The sequence below is a fragment of the Marmota flaviventris genome, chromosome 10, assembly GCF_047511675.1.
Source record: "Marmota flaviventris isolate mMarFla1 chromosome 10, mMarFla1.hap1, whole genome shotgun sequence".
In the NCBI taxonomy this organism is placed as follows: Eukaryota; Metazoa; Chordata; class Mammalia; order Rodentia; family Sciuridae; genus Marmota; species Marmota flaviventris.
The window spans coordinates 21,139,660-21,164,019 of NC_092507.1; the positions used below are offsets into that span (position 1 = coordinate 21,139,660).

Sequence of the window (24,360 nt, forward strand, 5' to 3'; positions counted from 1 at the left end):
CCACTGAACCATATCCCCAGCCCTCTTTATTTTGAGACAGGGTCTCACTAAGTTGCTGAGGCTGGCTTTGAACCTGTGATCTTCCTGCCTCAGCCTCCTGAACCATTGAGGCATGTGCAGCCAGCAAGGATGCACTTCTATGACATGGGTATAAATATCATCCTGCTGGGGCCTCCAAGGCACTGCATGACTGGGCTCAACCTACCTCACTACACTGCCTCAGGGCTTATATATTTCCCTGGAAGAGATTCCAGCCCTTTCACCTGGATCCCTCAAATCTCAGCTCAAATATTTCTCTCCAATTGCTCAGCCCCCTCCCCCAGTCCTGTAGACCTTTCTTTTGCTGCTTTTGTCTGTCTCCAATGGCAGGAATGTTCACTGGGTATTTTATTCATCATTGTAGCCTCCTGTCTAGGTCAGGCATGAGCACAGCTTATAAACACTTGCTGAGAAAGTGGCCAGGTGGAGGGAGACGGGGAGGGAAAGGGAAAATATTGGGGAATGATACTGACCAAATTATACTGTTATATCATGTGCATGTACAAATACATATCAATGAATCCCACTATTATGTAAAATTATAATGCACCAATAAAAATATAGGGAAAAAAACTTGCTGAATGAATGAAAAAACTCCTCGATGTGCAGATAGGACAATGAGATTGAGGTAGAGGAAGCCACTCATCTGTAACACAGCTGACTTAGGAAAAGAGGTCTTTTGACTACCTCAGTTCTTTCAAATTAAACTCCCCCAATTCCCTTGTCCCCTTCTGTCCTCAACACAGGACTTAAAAAACTAAAGCTGGATTCTTCTTGGGTGCTGAGGTCAGTGAGCTGCTCCTATTGTCAGAACTTTTGCTGGAGGCCTCTTGCTGTTTGATATTACCAACAGAACATCCTTTGAGAGTGTCGCCCAGTAGCTTCAGGAGAAAGTTAAGACCCTTTAACATCATCCTGGTGGCTGGCCTCAAGAGTAACCTGGTAGCTTAGGTAATGCTGGAGGAGGATGGAAAGCTGGCTGCCCCCTTGACCTCCGCCAAGAGCAATAGAAATATCAGCAGGGACTTTGAGTTGCTCACCCAAAAGACCTAGGAGCTGTGAAGAGAGGGGTTCTGGGGTCAAACTCAGAGTGTGGAGGAGTAAAGAGTAGGGTCCCATCTTAGGTTGAGTCTCCTAGACAGAGGACCAAAGCAGGGCAAGGTGGTGGACCCTGGGCAGAATGGCCACTTTCCCTGAAGCCCAAAGAACTCTCACAATCCACAAGGGCAATACTGGGCACACAGGACAGGATGATGCCATTGGAGGACATGACTCTGAGGTCTGGAAGGAGCCTAGTTTCCTCTACAACATGGTGAAAATCCCAAGATTGGATACCAGTAATTAAGGACAGACAGGATTTTCCCAAGGCTATTGCCATCCTTTCTCATGGCACAAGTGAACATAATTCTCTAGAAGTTCCAGAACAGGTCAAAAAGGGCTCTTAAGCACATTCACACTGCCAAAACCAGGATGCCTATTCATTGTATGGCTTGCTAGAATTCATCATGCCTGATGGCAGAGAAAGTGGATTCAAACCACTACTGATGGCATCTATCCTCCCTTAGAGTAAAACAATGGAAAATCCCTGAGCATTTCTCCAATGCAGAAACTGACACCAGTGCTGCCCTCTGCTGTTAAGAGCCTGGTCCAGTCCTGCTCTTCCCCCTGACTTCCTCTGGCATTTCAAAGGTTTGTAAGCCACACAACCTTGTGGCTTTCGATTAATAACTTCTTTATTCTGGAAAAGCAAATCAAATTCATATTCATATAAACACTGACATTACAAAGTACAGGGAAAGGGGGAAGGGAGGAGGAAACAAAACTCTCTACAAATCCTGCTAATACTGTCTCACCCAACAAGACCATAATGCTTTGTCCCATATTCAATCACTTATATAATAAACCACAAATAAAATCTTCTCTGGAAGATACACTGCTCCTCTTTGAGATGTCAGGGAAAAGGGACCGGAAGTAAGGGTAGGAGGCTTTATTCTTTTGGCAGATCCTCTCAGTCATTATAGATATTGCTGCACTGTTAATAAAAAATATATGCTTCTCTGTAAAGCATTTAAAAAAAAAAATTCCAAGGATGAGATGGCTGAAATCTCAGCTCAAGTATCTCCAAATACATTGTTGTCCATTCCCTGACCTTTCCGTGTGTTATTTCTTGGTTGTTTTCCGGATCAATGCCATTCTCTGAAAGGAGAGAGAAATAAGCAATTATATATTATTATATAATAGATTAGAGTCAGGAGCTTTAGGAATATGTATATGCAGTTAGTAGGCAGTATGGTCTACAGTATAGGCTAGAGCCCTTGGGGACTTGCAGTCACAGAGAAGCTCAGCAGCCTTCTTTTAACCAGACAGCAGAGTACAGGGACTGAGATAGGCCAGCAGGTCCATTTACCCACCAAAAGACTCAAACTGCTCGGGGTATCAGGATGGCAAAAAGGTTAAAAGTAGAAGAGACAGCTCTTGCCTTTTGGGGACATAAGGGATAGGTCAGCAAAACATATTTTCTAGGATTCCCTCACCCCAATGTCTTCTTTCTCTAATGATGGAGAAAATAGGAAAAGGGCCTCAGTTTCAAACCTGTTGCCACACAAAGAGAGTCAAAATTTCACCCGTGATGATGTGCAGTGAAGGGCAACTGAAGACTAACAACTTCTACCACAACCCACTGTGGACCCAGTCAGATCATGGGTTTCCATTTTTAGTAACTTGCTTTTGCTCACTCTTTTTGACCAAGACGTTACTCCTTTATTATGTCATTTTTTAACTAAACAGAGATCTAGAGCCAGAGAGACCATCTGGAGAACTCCCTTCAGACCTTTGATGTATGGACCTTTGATTCAGGCTATTGGTGGCTTCCTGGGAGGGCTCCCTCCATGAACTCTGTAAACAACTACTCCAGAGACCCCAATGATGAAAAAGCAAGGGACATTCACCCAGGACTGCCCAGTGCCTATCAAACTTGGAAACATCTCACTCTTCATTTCTTTCTTTCTTTTCTTTTTTTTTTTTTAAATTCTAACATGTTATATATGACAGCAGAATGCATTAAACATCTCATTTTTCAAATCAGAGTAGCCAGTTAAAGCAGAAAGGATAACAGCCTTTCAAAGGGAGGCCAATACTGCTACTGGACTGACCCGACTAATTCTTACACCAACATCTAGGTTCCTTGTTAAGAGGGGTAGAGAACAAAGGTTAAGCTGGGGATATGGGCCAGAATGCTTGGCAGAGCAGCCTGAATACTCCATCTTAGCATGAGCATAGGATACTTCTGGCTCCTCTGACCTTTCTTTATTCAAGGGCATGTTCAAACCAGCAAGAAAAGGAAGATTTCATTAAGGAGATTTGGAGGGGGTGAGCTTGAACCAGGCACAGTGGTACCTGCCTGTAACCCCAGCTACTTGGAAGACTAAGACAGGAAGAGTACAAATTCGAATCTAATCTCTCCAACTTAGTGAAATCCTGTCTCAAAATAAGAAAGGGCTGGGGATGTAGAGTGGCCCTAGATTATTCACTCCCCAGTACCAAGAGGAAAAAAAAAAAAAAGCTTGAAGTGAAGCCCATCAGAGTTGAGAGAAAAAATTGAGATTCCATATAGGAATAGCACAGCGCTAAGGAAATATCTGACTGTTGCTGCCTCTGGGCCTCTCTGACCTTTGGTCCAAAGAATGAAACCTGGGCTGGGGATGTGGCTCAAGCGGTAGCACGCTCGCTTGGCATGCGTGCGGCCCGGGTTCGATCCTCAGCACCACATACAAACAAAGATGTTGTGTCCGCTGAAAACTAGAAAATAAATATTGAAAAATTCTCTCTCTCTCTCTTCTCCCTCTCTCACGCTCTCTCTTTAAAAAAAAAAAAAAAAAAAAAAAAGAATGAAACCTGCTTTGTGGGGGAAGTGAGACCCCTAGAAGGTAGCCCGACACCATGCCCGGCTCCTCACCTGTTTATGAGCTTCTGTGGTGCAAGCTTTTTTGTAGGGCCGTATTTCTTCAGAACCAAATCCTGGGATCCACATGTTCCACTGGCGTTCTGAAAAGAAGAAGCAACAGAGTTAAGGGTACCAGGAAGGCAGCATCAGGAGTGCAATATGCCCCTCCCAGTATCAGGGAGGATAACTCTTGGCATCAACTATACTAACACTAACCCTATTAGGCTATTCTATGGAATACAAATGGGAAATCACACCTGGCTCCTTCAAGAGCTTTTTTTTTTTCCTGTGGTCCTGGGAATTGAACCCAGGGGCACTCTACCACTGAGCTACATCCCCAACCTTTTTTATTTTGAGACAGGGTCTCACTGAATTGCTTAGGGCCTCCCTAAGTTGCTTAAGCTGGCTTTGAACTTGTGATCCTCCTGCTTCAGCCTCCTGAGCCACTGGGATGATATGCATGCTCCACTGTGCCAGGCCAAGCAATAGTTTCTTTTTTTTGGGGGGGGATGGGGCAAGGGTATCAGGGATTGAACTCAGGGGCACTTGACCACTGAGCCACATCCCCAGCCCTATTTTGTGTTTTATTTAGAGACAGGGTCTCACTGAGTTACTTAGCCCCTTGCTTTGTTGAGGCTAGCTTTGAACTCGTGATCCTCCTACCTCACCCTCCTGAGCCACTGAGATTACAAGCATGCACCAGTGCACGCAGCCGCAAGGATATTCTTTTTTTGACTTGTCTTTTTTTGGTACTAAAGATTGAAGCTGGATGCTTTCTTAATAAGCTATATCCTCAGTCCTTTTTTTATTTTTATTTTGAGATAGGGACTTGCTGAGTTGTTGATGCTAGCCTTAGGTAAAGTTTATTTGAATAGCAGAAATATAATGGCAACTATAATTGCTAAGCACTTATTTTGTGCCAGATCCTATACCAGATACTTCATATATATAATCTATAATTTCACAATCATCCTGTAAAGAAGATATTAGGATCCCTACTTTACAAATAAGGAAACGGGCTTATCTAAGAGAAATCAAGTAGGAATGATAAGATGATTTAGCTAGAAGTGGCAAAATCTGGTTTCAGATCAAATGTCTACCCCCTTCCTATGGATAGATTTCTTTTTTCTATTTAGTGCTACTATTAAATGAATATATAAGTCCCAGGACCCAAAAGTCTGGTCTTGGCACAAAGGTTTCTCTGACTACGCTTTCCCTGACAGTCCTGAAGGTATAGTTATGTGGATACTTCAGAGAGAAATAAGACCACATACCTAGATGCAGCTGGACATCTTTCACCTCCAGAGTGCTGGACTTACGATGCCGGGCAAGCTGGCAGGCTGCTGTCACCACACTCTCAATAAAATCATCAGCAATCTGCAGCAGCATCTGGAGAAGGCAAAGTGAGTGACAGTAATGGTGATATTGGCAGGATAGGCTCCTGTTGCTGAGACAATAGTTTTCTGCCTGCATTTAAAAAAAAATTTTTTTTTTAAAGATGTTGCTTTTGTTTTATTTTTTTATTTTATTTTAGAGAGAGAGAGAGAGAATTTTTTTAATCTTTATTTTTTAGTTTTTGGCGGACACAACATCTTTCTTTGTATGTGGTGCTGAGGATCAAACCCGGGCTGCATGCATGCCCAGGCGAGCGTGCTACCACTTGAGCCACATCCCCAGCCCCAAATTTTTTGTTGTTGTTGGGAGGGGTACTGGGGATTGAATTCAGGAAGATTCATCCACTGAGCCACATCCCCAGCCCGATTTTCTATTTTATTTAGAGATAGGGTCTCACTGAGTTGAATAGCACCTTGCTGTTGTTGAGGCTGGCTTCGAACTCTCGATCCTCCTGTCTCAGCCTCCCAAGCTACTGGGATTACAGGCATGCGCCAACGTGTCCGGCTAATATTATTTTTAGATGTTGATGGACTTTTATTTTATTCAGTTATTTATATGTGGTGCTGAGAATTGAACCCAGTTCCTCGCGCTCTACCACTGAGCCACAACCCCAGCCATCTGCCTATATAATACGTAATATGGGGGCCGGGATTGTGGCTCAGCGGTAGATTGTTCACCTAGCATGTATGAGGTGCTGGGTTCAATTCTCAGTACCCCATAAAAATAAATAAGTAAAATAAAGGTATTGTGTCCAATTACAACTAATAAATAAATGAATAAATAAATACGTAATATGTGTGCGTGTGTTTGTGTATGTGTATATATTTCTTTTTCTTTTTTTGCTTTTGGTACTAGAAGTTGAATTTGGGGCACATTACCACTGAATAATATCCCCAATCCTTTTTTATTTTGAGGCAGGGTCTCACTAAGTGCTAAGGGTAGCCTTGAACTTATGATCTTCCTGCCTCTGCCTCCCAAGTTGCTGGGATTACAGATATGAGCCAATGTGTCTAGTCTGAATTACATATTTCAATAGACTTTCTATTAGTAGGCCTGGAATCAGCATATGGGCTAAGGTGGGGATAAGAAATGAGGAGGACAACAGAAACATTACCCAGATCAAAAGTTAGGACAAGTGCTGGGGATGTGGCTCAAGCGGTAACGCGCTCGCCTGGCATGCACGGGGCACTGGGTTCGATCCTCAGCACCACATAAAATAAAATAAAATAAAATAAAGATGTTGTGTCCACCGAAAACTGAAAAATAAATATTAAAAAAAAAAAAGTTAGGACAAAATGAAGATAGATGAAAATGTTAAGACTCAGGAGAACCAACTTGCTTATGGCTATGTAACTAGAAAGCAGTGGAAACAGAATTTCACTTCATTATTCTGAGTCCAAATTCTAAGATCTTTTTACTTTACTTCACTGTTAATTATTCCTAGACCATGGGGGAAGAAAAATCAGAAGTCTGAAGATAAAAATTTACACGAAGGGGCTGGGGTGCTCAGTGGTGCCTAGCATGTGTGAGGTACTGGGTTTAATTCTCAGTACTGTATATCAACAAACAAATAAATAATGGCCCATCAACCATTAACACACACACACACATACACACACACACACACAAAATCTACATGAAGCAACTTAGAGAGGCCCTAAGCAAGTCAGTGAGAACCTAGGCAACTCAGCAAGACCCTGTCTCTAAATAAAATATTAAAAAGGGCTGGAGATGTGGCTCAGTGGTTAAGTGCCCCAGCGTTCAATTCCTGTACCAAAAAAAAAAAAAAAAATCTACATGAAGCCGGGCAACTCAGGAAGCTAAGAAGATCGCAAATTCATGGTCAGCCTCAGTAACTTGGTGAGGTTAAAAGGTTTAGAACACAATCTAAGGAAAACCTTAGCAAGTAGAAGTACAACTATAAAGGGATGAAAAATTAGAAAAAAAAAAAAAAAAGCCCAAAGAGGATCAATCCAACCACTTATTATTTCAGAAGAAAGATAAAAAAAATAGATAGGAAATTATCAACAGTAGTATAAGAAACTGTAATCTTCCTACCCTGGCGATGGGAATGTAGAATTATGTACTACTTGGAAAATAAGTGGCAGTCTCTGGAAGGTTAAACACAGAGTTACCACATGATCCAATTATTTTACTGCTATTTTCAAGAGAAATGAAAACATGTATCTACACAAAAACTTGTACATATATTTTTTTAAAAAAAAAGGGGGGAAAAACTTGTACAAAAATGTACACAGGGGCTGAGGTTGTGGCTCAGTTGTAGAGCACTTGCCTAGCATGTGTGAGGTCTTGGGTTGGATCCTCAGCACCACATAAAAAGAATAAATATATTGTTGTGTCTATCTACAACTAAAAAAAGAAGGTACACAGCAACATTATTCATAGCAGCCAAAAAGTAGAAGTAATCCAAAATTCATTAACTATTGAATAATATTTATACAATAATATTTCATTGTATGTCTATATTATATTAACAAAATGATATAGGCATTGATATAGACATAAATTTTTCATTTATTTCATGTAGGTTTTTTTTTTTTTTTTAGTACTGGGGATTGAACCTAGGGACACTTTACCACTGAGCTAAATCCCCAGCTACTTTTTCTTTTTTTTTTTTTTGAGACAGGGTCTTACAAATTGCAGAGGCCGATCTTTTGTGAATGTGATATAGACACACATTGAAATATTACTGAGCCATAATAATATGGATGTACCAATATGTGTGGAATAACAGGGATCGAAGTACTGCTATCACATAAATTTTGAAAACATTAAAGTAAATGAAAAAAAAATTATAAAAGACCAAATATCATGTTTCCATGTATTTGCAATATTCAGAATAAGCAAATTCATGGAGGTAGAAAAGATCAATTGTTGCTTATGGGGAATGAGCACTAATGGGTATGGGATCTTTTTTGGGGTGATGAAAATATTCTAAAATTGCCAGGCATGGTGGCACACACCTGTAATCCCAGCAGCTTGGGAGGCTGACACAGGAGGATATCGAGTTCAAAGCCAGCCTCAGTATGTAATTATATCTCACATATATATATATGTTATAGTTGGGCACAATACCTTTATTTTATTTGCTTATTTTTATGTGGTGCTGAGGATCAAACCCAGTGCCTCGCATGTGCCAGGCAAGCACTCTACCGCTGAGCCACAACCCCAGCCCATGTGATTATTTCTCAATAAAGCCATTACAAGGACTGGATGTAGCCCAGTGGTAGAATTATTTTTTAACATGCAAGAGCCCTGGGTTCTATTCCCAGAACCACCAAACAAACAAGCAAACAAACAAAACATATAGCTATAAAGCTGTTACATCACACACACACACACACACACACACACACACACACACACAGGGCAAATATTATGCCTCTGCTTAAAAAAATAAAAACAACAATGGAATTTCATTCCAGAATCAAGAAATAAATAAATAGAAATAAAAGAAGCCTCCAAGAAAGCTGCGTATGATGGCGTACACCTGTAATTCCAGCAATTCAGGAGGTTAAGGAAGGAAGATCACAAGTTCAAGTCCAGCCATAGCATATTAGCAAAATCTTGTCTCAAAATAATAAATAAGGCCAGGTGCAGTGGTGCACACCTGTAATCCCAGTGGCTTGGGAGGCTGGGGCTGGAAGATCACCAGTTCAAAGCCAGACTCAGCAATTTAGCGAGGCACTAAGCAACTCAGTGACCCTCTAAATAAAATATAAAATAGGGCTGGGGATATGGCTCAGTGGTCAAGTGCCCCTGGGTTCAATCTCCAGGACTGGTGGCATATGCCTGTAATCTCAGCAGCTCAGAAGGCTGAGGCAGGAGGATCACGAATTCAAAGCTAGCCTCAGCAAAGGCCAGACACTAAGCAACTCAGTGAGACCCTGTCTCTAAATAAAATACAAAATAGGGCTGGGGATTTGGCTCAGTGATTGAGTGCCCCTGAGTTCAATCCCTGATACCCCCCAAAAAACCACAACAACAACAACCAAAAAAAAAAAAAAAAGGGCTGGGAATATAATTCAGTGCTAATGTGCTCTGGGTCTAATCCCCAGTACAAAAAAATAAAAAAGAAGGCTCTAAGGGGGCTGGGGATATAGCTCAGTTGATAGAGTGCTTGCCTCACATGCACATGCACAAGGCCCTGGGTTCAATCCCTAGCACCAAAAAACAAATAAACAAACAAAAAAGAAGGCTCTAAGAACCCAGCATATTACACAGTGCATGAAAGAAGGTATATACTAAGGCACATTATGTGAAAATACAGGTTGGAGGTAGAGTTCAGTGGTAGAGTGCTTGCCTAGCATATGGAAGGCCCTGAGTTCAATCCCCAGCACCTACACCTCCCCTGCAAAAAAAAGAACAGGAGAAAAATAAAATCCTAGTTGGAATCAAAATGCTCAATTGGTAGAGTGCTTGCCTTGCATGCACAAGGCCCTGAGTTCAATCCCCAGCACCACAATCAATCAATCAATAAAAATAGCCTAAGATTTCTTTTTTTTTTTTTTGGGAGGGGAAGGGGCGGGTACCAGGAACTGAACTCAGGGGCGCTCAACCATTGATCCATATCCCCAGCCCTATTTCATATTTTATTTAGAAACAGGGTCTCACTGAGTTGCTTAGTGCCTCGCTTTTGCTGAGGCTGGCTTTGAACTTGAAATCCTCCTGTCTCAGCTTCCTGTGCCGCTGGGATTATATGTGTGTGCCACCAAGCCCGGGCGAGATATTAACAATAACCCTGTAAGTAAATACTGTCACACTCAATCAACATAAGAGGAGTCCCTGAGTCTCAATTCTCTTTTTGATACTAGAGCTTGAACCCAGTGGTGCTTTACCACTGAGCTACATCCCTATTCCTTTTCATTTTTGAGACAGGGTCTTGCTAAATTGCTGAGACTGGCCTTGGACTTGTGATCCTCCTGCCTCAGCCTCCTGAATCACTGGAATTATAAGCATGTGTTACTCCTCCCAGCAGGGCTGAGTCTCAAAAAGCTTAAGCAACTTGTCCATAACTGCACAGCTGGTAAGAGACGGAGCCAAGATTCAAATTCAGATTCATCTGACCCTAAAGTTTCTCTAATCACTATGTCATATCAGCCCTCAGGGGCACAGTCTCTGGAGAACCCAAACCCACCTTACCTCCTCCACATCTTCATCCAACTGCTCATTTGGATCCACTTCTCTTACTAAGTCCTGTAATTTCTTCTTGGTCAATACCTAAAGTTAATTGTGAGGAGATTCTTCAGTGAGTAAGGAAGCAAAATAACTTGTAATCCCATACTGAAGAAAGGCTGTCAGTTTGTTGGGTTTAGTTTCCTTTCCAATGAGTTCAGTATGGCCCACTGGTGGCACTGCTACCAAACTACACTTCCAAGACAGAGGTAGTCCAGGGAAAGACAGAAAGAGTAGTTTGGAAAAGAGGTCAGCATCCAATTGTCAGGCAGTTTATTTCAACCTTAACTCTTTTTCTTTTCCCATTATGCCTCACCTCTCTCTATATTAAGCAATTTCTAGTTCTCTGAACACCACAAATTGCACCCCTTATACCATTACCTTTAGACATGCTCTTCCTCCCTTTTTCCTATATGCTCAGCTCACGGCACTCTATTTTTTCTCTTTTTGGTAGTGGGATCAAACCCAGAAGCACTTTACCACTTAGCTACACATCCAGCTCTTTTCAATTTTTTATTTTGAGACAGGAGCTCATCAAGTTTCCAAGGCTGGCCTTGCTTTCCATCCTCCTGACTCAAGCTTCCTGAGTCACTGGAATTACTGGAATGAGCCACTGCACCAGTTCAATGAGACTCTTTTCTGATGCCTTTCCTAGACAACACGGGTAAGCACAACCACTTGTAGTCTTTTCTATCCTCTGTGTACCCTTCTATCTTATGTATATTTATAAATTTGCCTGTAATCTGACTTAACAGGTTAAAAATTCTATGAGGGGAGAGAACTTGTATTATCTATAACTAAATATATTAAATATGTATAGCTACCATCCCTTTTTCATAAATAGTGTTATATTACATATATACACCATTAAAAAGTGATCAAGGTGGAAGCTGGGGATGTCTCTCAGTGGTACAATGTATGACTAGCATGTGTGAGGCCCGTGGGTTTAATCCCCAGCACTGTAGTAATAATAATAATAATAGAAGCAGCAACAATACATAAATACTGGTTAATGTTGTCTCAGATTTATCCATTCTTCTCCATTTTACCATTATTACTTAATTCAAGTCTTTTTTTTAAAGACTTTTTTTAATATTTATTTTTCAGTTTTCAGTGGACACCTTTATTTTATTTTATGTGGTGCTGAGGATCGAACCCAATGGCCTGTGCATGCCAGGCGAGCACGTCAGCGCTTGAGCCACATCCCCAGCCCCAAGTCTTTTTTTAATATTTATTTTTTAGTTGTAATTGAACACAATATCTCTAATTTTATTTATTTATGTGGTGCTGAAAATCAAACCCAGGGCCTCTCACACGCGAGGTGAGTGCTCTACCGCTGAGCCATAACCCCAGCCCCTAATTCAAGTCTTTATCACGTCTTAATTTATTTCAAGTCTTAGAATTGATCTTCTTTCCACTTTATCCCTCTTTCCTACCCCTTTATTTCCTTACTGCCAAGTTAATCCTTCCTAAGGTATACTACTTCTATTATGTTAATGTTACTCTCTATTAAATATTAAATATCTGCAAAGATTGTCTATTACCTAAAAGGCCTACTATGTTCTGCTGTAGTCCTACTTTATAGTTTTATTTCTTGCTCTTTCCAACAGACCATATACTTAAAAAACATATTTGTTGCACCAGGCATGGTGGGACATGCCTGTATCTTTAGTTTTTTGGGGTTTTTTTTGTTTGTTTTAGGTAGATACATTAGTTTATTTTTTATATGGTGCCGAGGATCGAACACAGTGCCTCACGCATGCTAGGCAAGCATTCTACCACTGAGCCACCACTCCAACAGGGACATGCCTATAATCCAAGCAACTCAGGAGGCTGACCCAGGAGGATCCCAAGTTGAAGCCAGTCTTAGCAACTAAGCAAGGCCCTTAAAACTTAAGAGAGACTTTGTCTCAAAATGAAAAAAATAAAAGGACTGGGGATAAGTGCTCAGTGGTAAAACACCTTGGGTTCAATCCCCAGTACCAAAAACACATGTTTATCTCCTTATTGTCTACCTAACTCTCCCCCATTTACCTTACTAGTCCCTCCACCCATTCCCTTGAAATGTCTCCTCATCCATTCTGCTCAGCCTATAAGATCCAAGCCAAGGCATTATACTTATTTCTTGTGGCTCTACATAGTAGAATCAGGATCACAGCTAGAAAGGGAAACAGATTTTGAAATCACTGCAGAAATTAACAAAGGCAGCAGTTGGATGAACTAAAAGGAAGACTGGAGACAGAATACTTTTATTTTAGAAGTAAAAAACACATTTATTATTTTATTTAACAACTATATAACTAACACATATAAAGCATCTGTCATATGCAAGGTGTCATGTTAGTATATGCATGAGTATGTATGTATGTACATATGCATACACACAAGCATATATAAGAGGCAGTAAAAAATGATCTTGAACATGATAATTTGATAAAGAATCTTAGAGGGGCTGAAGCTGTAGCTCAGTGGCAGAGCACCTGCCTAGCATGTGTGAGGCACTGGGTTCGATCCTTAGCACCACATAAAAATAAACAATAAAAACAAAAAGGCATTCTGTCCATCTACAACTATTAAAAAAAAAAAAAAAATAGAATGTTAGAATTCCAAAGGCAGGAACAGACCTTCTTTTTCAACTAAGAAGAGGCAGCTCCTGAGATGGCCATTTCTCAAAGAATTCCTGGTTCAAATAATAAAAAGAGGTGACTATAGAAAGGAAAAAGTAAGGGGATGATACCTGATTGTTTTCAGGGCTAAGACGACCTCCTGTCCCAGGAGTGCCTGGAATTTTTACCACTGTAGTGCTATTAGCCATGGAGCCTTGTGGAGGGGTACTGGCTGGTTCCGGTTTTATGGATGAGAAATTGGAGAGGTTGATTAGTGCTGAGGGGCCAAACTGGTTCATAATCTGCCGAGCTTTGGACTTCAGCTCATAGAGCTTATCAAGATCCTGTTTCTTTTTGGAGCTGTGAGGACCAAGGCCAATCAACTGAAGAAGAAAAACATGAGAATTAGTGCTAGAAACACCTATAATAAAGAATAAGTTTTGAAAGTAAAATTATGTGAAATCCGTCAAGCTTTGAGGACTCTTCAGTATATCTGGGATGGTGACCATTTGATACCTACACATTAAAATGGAGAAAATTAAGAATGTTCATTGCTCTCACCTGATATTTAGAAACCATCTCTTCTCCAAAAGCTAAATGAAATAGTCCACAAAATTGAAATAAGGAAGAAAGTAAATGAAATGAGGAATCTTATATAAAAACACATTAGATTAAGCAAGACATTTGAGGACTTTGAACAAATAAAATACTTGATGAAGTACTACATGCATTATTATTTAAGTATCAAATAATGTTAAATTCAAACAAGTCATGTCACAATCACATACTTTTTAAAACTTAGTCACCAAGTTCAAGAAAACAGATTAGTTTTTTTTGGCATTTCAAAACATGCTTGAGCCCATTCAGGGCTATGTCAAATAAACACAATTTTTAGAACTTTTCAAAGTAAATTCTTCTTTATCATAAAAAGCAAATTTTCTCAGTGTTAGCAATGCTAAGTACATGCAGAAATCCTAGCCCGAAGCAGCCGAAATTCCTAAATCTTAGAGCCATAGCGTTGACTCTGTGGACATCAGCTTTAGTGTCATCAGGATCAGAAGCACATTCATCAAGTTCTGCCCATAGTGGCCTCAAGGAGCTTACTTACAGCTATCTGAGTGTCTAGATCTTTAATTACATCAGCAACAGCTGTGAGCCCGGTGAAATGAGAGGCAGCCATTTTCAAAAGCTACCTGTAAATGAACAACTAGCATCAAGCACCACCCTTGCCACAGAAGCACTACTGTAGCATGACCTGGTACATCTTCAGCAATCAGGATCCAGGCAAACTATCTCCTTGTCCCTATTATGTGGCAAGAAAAAAATCCCCCTCTCCTTCAAAAACAACTTTAAAAATTAATTAATAATGAATATTTTGAAAACTAATGAGAGTACATGCCTGTAATCTGGGACTCAGGAGGCTGTGGCAGGAAAATTGCAAATTCAAGGCCAGTCTGAGCAACTTAGATAGACCCTGTCTCAAAACAGAAAATTTGAAAAAGGGCTGGAGAGGAAATTAGTAGTAAAGCACCCCTGGGTTCAACTTCCCAGTACTAAATAAAATAAAACAGGGGCTAGGGATGTATCTCAGTTGGTAGCATGCTTGTCTAGCATGTAGGAGGCCCTGGGTTTAATCTCTAATGCCATTAAACAAATAATAAATAATAAAAAGGCGAGGGATGTAGCATAGTGGTAGAGTACCCGAGTTTAATCCCCAATACCGTAAAATAAAAACAAAAATTAATGATGGTGACAGGCATGGTAGGACACACCTGTAGTCCCAACATTCTAGAAGCTGAGGTGGAAGAATCACTTGTCTGGAGTTCAAAACCCGCCTGGACAACATAGCAAGACTTTGTCTCAGTGGGGAGGGGGAATATGTATATATATACATATGTGTGAGGGTGTGTATATACATATATGTACATATATATATATATATATATATATATATATAATTGAATAAATGATGCAGCTGGCTGGGACTGTAGCTCAGTGGCAGAGCACATGTTTAGCCACTGGGTTCAATCTCTAGGACCATTAAAGAGAGAAAGAGAGGGCTGGGGTTGTGGCTCAGTGGTAGAGCGCTTGCCTAGCATGTGTGAGGCACTGGGTTCAAACCTCAGCACCACATAAAAATAAACAAACAAACAAAAATTTTTTTAAAGAAAAAAAATATCTATCAAAGTGATAGATATAGTTAAGGTTGGGGATATAACTCAGATGGTGGAGTGCTTGCTTTGCATGCACATGGCCCTGGATTCAATCCCACCAAAAAAAAAAAAAAAAAAAAGTGATATAGTTAAATAAATTAGGGTATAACTATATAATGGAAGAATGAGATAGTCAGATATGGTGTATACCTGTAATCACAGCTACCTGGGAGGCTGAGGTGGAAATATCACAAGTTCAAGGCCAGCCCTGGTGATTTAGTCAGATCCTGTCTCAAAAAATAAATTTTTTTAAAAAATAAAGGAAAGGCTGGGCATGTTGCTCTATGGTGGAGCACTTACCTAGCATGCACCAAGACCTGGGTTCAATCCCCATTACCAAACCAAACCAAACAAAAAATAAACAAAAACCAAAAAAATGGGCTGGGGTTGTGGCTCAGTGGTAGAGCGCTTGCCTAGCACGCAGGAGGCGCTGGGTTCGATCCTCAGCACCATATAAATGTAAAATAAAGATATTGTGTCCACCTAAAACTTAAGAATAAATATTTTAAAAAATTAAATTTAAAAAGGGTTCAGGGTGTAGCTCAGTGATAGAGCACCTCAGTACTGGGGGGACCTAAGGATGGAGAATAAGGCAAATGAAAGTATAATGCTACATGAAAGAAACCATTTTTTTTTTTTTAGTTTCCGGCAGACACAACATCTTTGTTTGTATGTGGGCTGAGGATCGAATCCCGGCCGCACGCATGCCAGGCGAGCGCGCTACCGCTTGAGTCACATCCCCAGCCCCAAGAAACCATTTTAAAAAGACCATATGGGCTGTGGTGTGGCTCAGCGACAGAGTGCTCACCTAGCACGTTCAAAGCCCTGAGTTCGATCCTCAGCACCACAAAGAAATAAATAAATAAAGGTATTGTGTCCAATGACAACTAAAAAATAAATATTAAGGGCTGGGGATGTGGCTCAAGCGGTACCGCGCTCGCCTGGCATGCGTGCGGCCCGGGTTCGATCCTCAGCACCACATACAGACAAAGATGTTGTGTCCGCCAAATACTAAAAAATAAATATTAAAATTTAAAAAAAAAAAAAAATAAAAATAAATAAATAAATAAATATTAAAAAAGACCATATATTATGCAATTCCATTTACAAGAAATGTCAAAAACAGGCAAATCTATAGTGAAGTAAAGTAGACTAGTGGCTACCTATGGCTAGGAGGTATGGGAGAGTAATAGGAAATGACTGCTACTGGGCATAGGGGTTTCTTTTGGAGAAGATAAAAATAATCCAGAATTAGATCATGACAACATTTGTACACCACTGAATGTACCAAAAAAGCCCTAAATTGTACACTTTTCAATTGGTGAACTGTACGATATGTGAATTATATATAAATAAAGCTGTTAAAAAAAACAAACAAGGACAATCATAAAATCATCTCCAAGATACACCATTCAGTGGAGTACTAGGTACAGAATACTAAGAATACTTTAGTATCATTTATTAAAATTCCACATAGGGGCTGGGAGTTTAGAGCAATGGTAGAGTACTTGCCTAGCATGCTCAAGGCCCTGGGTTCAATCCCCAGTACTGAAAAAAAAAAAGAAAGAAAGAAAAAGAAAAGAAAAGGAAGAAAACTAACAACCCAACTTTTAAAAAAGGAGCTGGGAAGCCAGGCAAGGTGGCACAGCCTGTAATACCAGTGGCTTGGGAGGCTGAGGCAGGAGGATCACAAATTCAAAGCCAGCCTCAGCAACTTAGTGAGGATAAAAGCAACTCAGTAAGACCATCTCAAAATAAAGTAAATAAATAAAAAGGGCTGGGCTCAGGCTGGAGTTGAAGCTCAAGGTAAAGCACTTGCCTAGTATGTGTGAGGCACTGGGTTTGATTCTCAGCACCACATATAAGTAAATAAATAAATAAAAGTCCATTGACAACTAAAAAAAAAAATTTAAAAAATAAAATAAAAGGTCTGGGCTAGGGCTGGGGATATAGCTCAGTTGGTAGAGTACTTCGATCGCAAGCACAAGGCCCTGGGTTCAATCCCCAGCACAACAACAACAAAAAGGGCTGGGTTGGGGATGTATTTTAGTAGTCATCCCTATATTCAATCCCCAGTACCAAAAATAAACAAATAAATAAAAAGGGGGCTGAGGATCTAACTAAGCAGGACAGTGGTTGCTTAACATGTTTGAGGCTCTAGGTTGATTCCCCAGCATCACGGAAAAAAAGGGCAATAAAAGCTGCACAACAAAATAGGCAAAGGAAAAAGGGCAATAAAAGCTGCACAACAAAATAGGCAAAGGATCTGAATAGATCCAAAGATAAACAGATGGCAAATAAACCTGTGAAAAGATGCTCAATATCATTAACCATTAGGAAAATGCAAATTAAAACAATGGGATATACCTTTTAGAATAGCTAAAATTACATACACATACAAGTGCTGGAGAGGATACAAAGCAACTGAAACCCTCATACACTGCTGGTATGAATGTAAAAATGATGCACTCTTCTGAAAAAATAGTTTGGCAACTTCTATATATGATATAGGGCTGGGGTTGTGGCTCAGCAGTAGAGCGCTTGCCTAGCACCTGCAAGGCCCTGGGTTCGTTACTCAGCACCACATAAAAATAAATAAAATAAAGGTATTGTGTCCAACTACAACTAAAAAATAATTTTAAAAAAATACTGATACATGCAACAAATGGATGACTCTCCAAGTGAAAAAGGCAAGACCTGAAAGGCTAATTGATAAATTTATATGATACTCTGAAAAAGGCAAAGTTATAGGGATGGAGAACAGAGATGTGGTTGCCAAGGGGTCTGGTGTGGGGTAACGTTTGACTACAAATGGAGAAAATGATTAAATTTGGGGACAGGTGGAAATATTCTGAATCTTCAATGTTAATGTACTTATATGACAATATGTATGTCTTATTCCCAGTTGTGACTGTACTCCAAAAGAATTTTATTTGTATGTAAATTTGAAAATAAATTTAAAAAATCAAACATCGTTGGGCTGGGGTTGTGGCTCAGTGGTAGAGTGTTCGCCTAGCATGCACGAGGCACTGGGTTCGATCCTCAGCACCACATAAATGTGAAATAAAGATATTGTGTCCACCTAAAACTAATAAATAAATATTTTTTAAAAATCAAACATCGCAACCTGATTAGTATGGTCAATGACTCCATGTCCAAATTACCTGTTTACGGATAATTTTCATCAACCCCAATTGTGGAAGACACTGATGAAGCCCAATGGAATGAATTGACTGTAAATAACTAGAATGCCATTATGTAATATACAACAATTGCTTTTCAGCTACTCAAATTTCTAACTCTTGCTTCCTCAAAATGCCAAAAAAATAGGTAGCCAGGTGTGGAAGCACACATCTGTAAACCCAGCAACTCGGGAGGCTGAAGAAGGACTCCAAGTTTGAGGTCACCTTTAGTAATTCAGCGAGGCATTCAGCAACTTAGCAAGATCCTTTCCCTGATGCATCCACTGACCTCCCTCCTCTCTGCTCCTGAACATACACATTAAAATAGGGGTGTGGGGTTACTCCAGTCTGGTGTGCTCAGGCTAGACAAAAAAAAAAAAAAAAAAAAGATCCTTTCCCCCAAAAATAAAAAGGCTGAGGCAATGTGGCTCAGTTGTTAAACAGGGATTGTCCCTGTTATCTCCCCCCAAAAGAGGTAAAAACAGAAGCATTAACTGTGGGATATTTGAGAAAATAATTACAATAGCTAACCCCTTTTGGTACCTGCTATGTGAATTTTAAGTGCTATGAGATTCACATGTAACTTCAGAAATTCCATTCCTCAGTGGGCTACAAATGAAAATATTCAGGGCTGGGAAGCCAGATATGGTGGGTGCAAGCCTGTAATCCCAGTTACTTGGGAAATTAAGGCAGGATATTGACCAAATTCAAGGTCAATATCAGTAATTTACTGAGGCCCTGAGGGCTGCTGGGGATGTAACTTGGAGGTAAAGTGCCCTAGGTTCAATATAAAGAACCAAAAAAGAGAGAGAGAGGAGGGGGGGGGGAGGGAGGGAGGAATAGAATACCATATTGTTTTTGCAACTTGTTTACCTTTAAAATGTTTAGGATTTACTTATTTATTTATGGTGCCAGGGATTGAACCCAGAGGCACTTAACCACTGAGCCACATCCCCAGTCTTTCTATTTTTCATTTTGAGACAGGGTCTAAGTTGCTTGAGGCCTCAATAAGTTGTTGAGGCTGGCTTTGAACTCATGATCCTCCTGCTTCAGCCTCCAGAACTGCTGGGATTACAGGCTCATATCACAGTGCCTGGCAGGAATTTATTTATTTAAACAAAATGACTGTAGTACATGACTGGATTTTTTACCTACCTATTTCTCTCCTTGGCTTCCAATTCTATCTAAAACAGCTCATATTTCCCAGCCTAAATCAACCAAAAAGAATCAATGATTTGTTATCTATGAGACTTGAAAGCAAAAGAAACAAGGAATTTTTTCCTGTCTGAAGCTAATGCTTGTTTTGGCTAGTGTGAGCCCATGTAGGTGACTTTGACTTAAGAGAAAGGCAATACAGTGCAGTGGGAAAGGATATAGACTCTGGTGAGAATCTCTGAGGTCAAGTACAAATGCTGCCCCTTACCTATATGTACTTAAGCAGTTACCTAATCTGTTGTATGAGTCTTTTTTTTTTTTTTTTTGGGGGGGGGCAGTACTAGGGATTGAAGCCAGTGGCCCTCTACTACTGAGCTACATCCCCAGCAGCCCTCAGGGCCTCACTAAATTGCTGATGTTGGCCTTGAGTTTGGGATCCTTTCTGGAAATTAATTATTTTTAATTTTGAGACAGTCTTTTGCCCAGACTAGTCTCAGACCTGTGATCTTCCTGCCTCAGCTTCCAAAGTCACTAGGAGCACAGGCATGCATCACCATGCTCAGCTAATCACAGCTACGTGGCAGGCTGAGGCAAGAGGATCTCTTGAGCCCAAGAGTTCAAGGTCATCTTGGATGCCATTATAAGACCCTCATTTTAAAGAATAAATAAGGGGCTGGGCATGTAGTTTAGTTGGCGAAGTGCTTGCCTAGCATGTGCAAGGTCCTGGGTTCAATCTTGAGCACCACCAAAATTAATTAATTAATTAATTACATAGATAAATCAAGTTAGCACATGCTGGCAATGCCAGCTACTCAGGAGACTAAGCCAGGAGGATCCCAAGTTCAAGGGCAGCTTTGATGAGACCATGTTTCAAAAGAAAATTTAAAAGGGCTGGGGATGTAGCTTAGTGGTAGCATGTTTGTCTAGCACATGTGTGGCCCTAGGTTAAATCCCCAATACAGCAAAAAATAAAAACAAATAAATGGAACAGTAGATGGAAAATTGTGAAAAACCAAAGTCAAGAGGAGTAAGTGTCAACCAGATGTGGTGGTACATACCTGTAATCCCAATTACCCGGGAAGATGAGACAGGAGGATCCACAAGGACCCTGTCTCAAAATTAAAAAAAAACAGTGGGCACAGCTGAGGAATCTAGCTCAGAGATGGGTGAAGCCCTAATTTCAATCTCCAGTAAAAATAAGAGAAGTAGGCACCATCTTTGACTAGAGTTTTTGCATTTATAATTAGGAGCCAGACCAGGAAGATTTTATTTTTTAAAAATATTTATTAATTTATGGTACTGGTATTTTGGGCATTGCAAAATCCTGTCTCAAAATAAGAAATAAAAAGGACTAAGGATATACTCCACGGTAAAGCACCCCTGGGTTCAATTCCCAGTGCCAAGGGTGTGGGGAGGGGGCTAAACACCCCAATGCTACAGCTACAAATGAGTAAAACTGAGTATATTTTGCAAATGTAGATAAAGATGATAACTCAGGAATAAATTATCACTAAATCATCAATGAAATTGTGACACAAGCATGCTTTCTCTCATAATTTGCTGTGTATAAATTCTAACTATTTGTATATAGGTACTTGCAAATAGTATAGGGTAAGCCATGGGAGAACAATAGCAGTTTCCAACAAATTAGCCCAATTGCCCCAACCATACAGTTTATGTTAACAATTAATTGACAAGTTAATCCAATTTTTATTTTCTTTTGTGGTTCTGAGGACTGCCATGCTAGGCAAGTGCTTTACCACTAAAGTATATGTCCACCCTTTTAAATTTTGAGACAGGGTGTTGCTAAATGTCCCAGGCAGGACCAAGTTGCACTTGCTTGACCTCTTAATTTTTTGTACTGGGAATTGAACCCAGGGGTACTTAACCACTTAGCAACATCCCCAGGCCTTTTTATTTTTTATTTTGAGACAGTCTCACTAGGTTGTTGAGGCCAGCTTTGAACTTGTGACCCTCTTGCCTCAGTCTCTCGAGCAGCTGGGATTACAGGCATGCATCACTACACCTGGCTTTGGCCTCCTAAATTTAAAATTAAATATACCTAACTCTGCTGGGCTCTATTGTAAGGAAAACTATAAATGTTTCTTCTTGTCTATCTTGAATTATGCTCTGTGAAAACATAGAAATTTAGTTCTCCTCAAATACCACATTAAATATACTAACAAGTTATTGTCTTTGACATTAAGAGAAATCTTATAAAGAAGGGAGTGCTTTCATTCAATGACATGCTTTGTATAACTATTACTTATATTTTGCTGATGGACAAGACAGACATGGAGAGGGAATCTACTTAGAAAAGTAGAAAAAAAAAAGTTTTGGAGACACAAATGACTGGGCTAGGTCACTTGATTTCAGGGAAAGTACTTAACCTCTCTAAACCTATTTCTTTATCTGTACAATGGACCTAAAATACCTAACTCCTGGGGCTGTTATAATTATTAAGCCACACAATACTTCAAAGTACTTAAACCAGGCCCGGTAGTGAATGCCTGTAATCCCTCTCAGGAGACTGAGGCAGGAGGATCACAAATTCAAGACCAGTCTGATTAACTTAGCAAGACTCTTGTATAAATAAACAAATAAGATTAGGGGTGTAGTTTAGTGTGGAGCGCTTGTTTAACATGCATAAAGCCCAGGGTTGGATCCCCAGTGCACAGAAAGGAGGCAGGGGCGGGAAGGAAAAAAAGTGCTTAAATTGTGCCTAGTTAACCTCAGTAGCTTTCAATAAAAAATACTAGTGAAGAAGTGTCTGAAGTGTCTGGTCCAAGTCTCTCCATCCTTATCTAAAAACAGCCATCCATAGAAATACTTGTGTCAAAAATATAGGATACAACTTATTTGCAACTTTTTTGGGAGGTGGGTACTAGAGATTGAACCCAGGGTACTCTACCACTGAGCTACATCTCCAGCCCCCTTTTTTTTTAATATTTATTTTTTAATTGTATTTAGACACAATACCATTTATTTATTTATTTATTTGTTTATTATGTGGTGCTGAGGATCTAACCCAGGCCCAGGGCCTTGCACTTGTTAGGCCAGTGTTCTACCCCTGAGCTCCAACCCCAGCCTTCCAGCCCTTTTCATTTTGAGATAGTGTCTCACTAAACTGCAGAGGCTGGCCCGAACTTGCAATCCTCTTGCCTCAGTCTCCAGAGTGTCTGGGATTACAGGTGTGCACCACCACACCTGCTATTTGCGACTTTCTAGTGTATTTTAAAAAATTATATTTGGCTTCACTTAAAGGTTTCTTTACTGGTGACATTCACTATCATCTATGTTAATATAGTAATGAGACTCAAAGTATTAGACTCTAAAATAATTTCCTTATTAAGTTTGAAGGTAAAGATTCCAGAAGCATTTATTCAAGGAATGTTAACCACGCATCTTATATGCTACACAGTAGGATACTGTACCAAATTTATGATCCAACCACTTCTTGACTCACTGTGATCCTAAACCCCTTTTGGTCCTTCTTCTCCTTACATGTAAAACAGGAATTTTAAATAGATGGATGATCTTTTCGGGCCCTTCCATCTCTGAAATTTGGGCTTTGGAGATCTATGCTCAGTTGTGGTTGATTGGAATGGGATTCAAAGCACTTAGCAAGTATATATCTGAGTTCAAACTGCTTCCAACTTCACATCCAATTCGCAAGAATGAGAAGAAAAAACGAAGATTCTTGCATGTGAACTTCCTAGGTTAAGTATCTGACACAAGAAAAACCTGCCTGCCAAAAACCAAGTAGGCAAGCGCGAAGGAGTCGTCTTCCCCTGAATACATCTTTTATTACTCTGGGCATAGAGACTAAGAGGGGAAAAAAAAAAAAAAACAAAACTGATCGCTATATCTTTTCCAAATCCTTTCCCTTTCCCCTTCCAGTGGAGGCTGATCTCACAGTCCCGACCCCTTAGATTTTCCGTATTTTAGGAGCCGTGTTCTCACCGCCCCGTTTCCTCAGGAACTCGGGACTCTCTAAGCCCCGATCCCGTCCCCATAGAAGCCCTAATCTTCACTGCACGCTTCTGTTCCCTCCCAAACTAAAGTCTTCTCCGCCTGCTTCTGCCCTTCAGGAACCTAAGTCTTCGCTGCCCTGTTTCTAAATCCTTAGGAGCCGGGGTCTTCGCTGTCCCGCGTCTGCCTCTTAGGAGCCCAAGTCCTCACTACTCCACTTTTACCTCTCTGGAGCCGTGTCTTCACGCCCGGTTTCGTTCCGACCCTCTCCTCCTAAAAGTACCGGACCTCATAATCCTGACCCTCTCAGACCGCGTTCCCTCATGTGCCGGAGAACTCACATTCGTCCCGGTTCCCTAAGTCTCCTTCGGAGCCCGGGTCCCCACAGCCGCGTCTTCTCCGAGCCAGATCCCCACAAGTCCCATCCCAAGAGCCTGATTGCTCACAGCCCAGTCTTCTCCACAACCTGGTTCTTCAAACGCTGACCCACTGTGGGTCTGGGTCCTGACTCCCTCCTCCCACTCTTCTTCCTCAACTGCCAGGGCCCAAGACTCACAGGCAGCAGCGTCTATCTCCCCATGATATGCGGAGACTGCCCCAGTGAAGCTTTCGTCTCAGCAGCCGGTCCGACTGCGCGGCCCTCCCCGAGTACTTCCGGC

General features: G+C 40.7%; 1 protein-coding gene across 5 annotated transcripts; it reads right to left on the reverse strand.

Moving 5' to 3' along the window:
* Positions 1–1,747: 1,747 nt before the first annotated feature.
* Taf12 (TATA-box binding protein associated factor 12) lies at positions 1,748–24,358 on the reverse strand. 5 transcript variants are annotated; one of them, XM_027937646.2, is made up of 6 exons: positions 24,258–24,358; positions 13,311–13,562; positions 10,541–10,618; positions 5,257–5,371; positions 3,995–4,083; positions 1,748–2,235 (listed from the first exon to the last, which is right to left on the reverse strand). In XM_027937646.2, the coding sequence occupies exons 2-6, from the start codon at positions 13,476–13,478 to the stop codon at positions 2,200–2,202; spliced, it is 486 nt and encodes a 161-aa protein (XP_027793447.1). In that variant the 5' UTR covers positions 13,479–13,562; positions 24,258–24,358; the 3' UTR covers positions 1,748–2,199. The 5 variants fall into 5 exon arrangements, with proteins under 5 accessions (XP_027793447.1, XP_027793445.1, XP_027793446.1 ...); XM_027937644.2 differs by having other exon boundaries at positions 5,257–5,449; XM_027937645.2 differs by lacking the exon at positions 24,258–24,358 and adding an exon at positions 24,043–24,251 and having other exon boundaries at positions 5,257–5,449.
* Between the last annotated feature and the right edge of the window lie 2 nt (positions 24,359–24,360).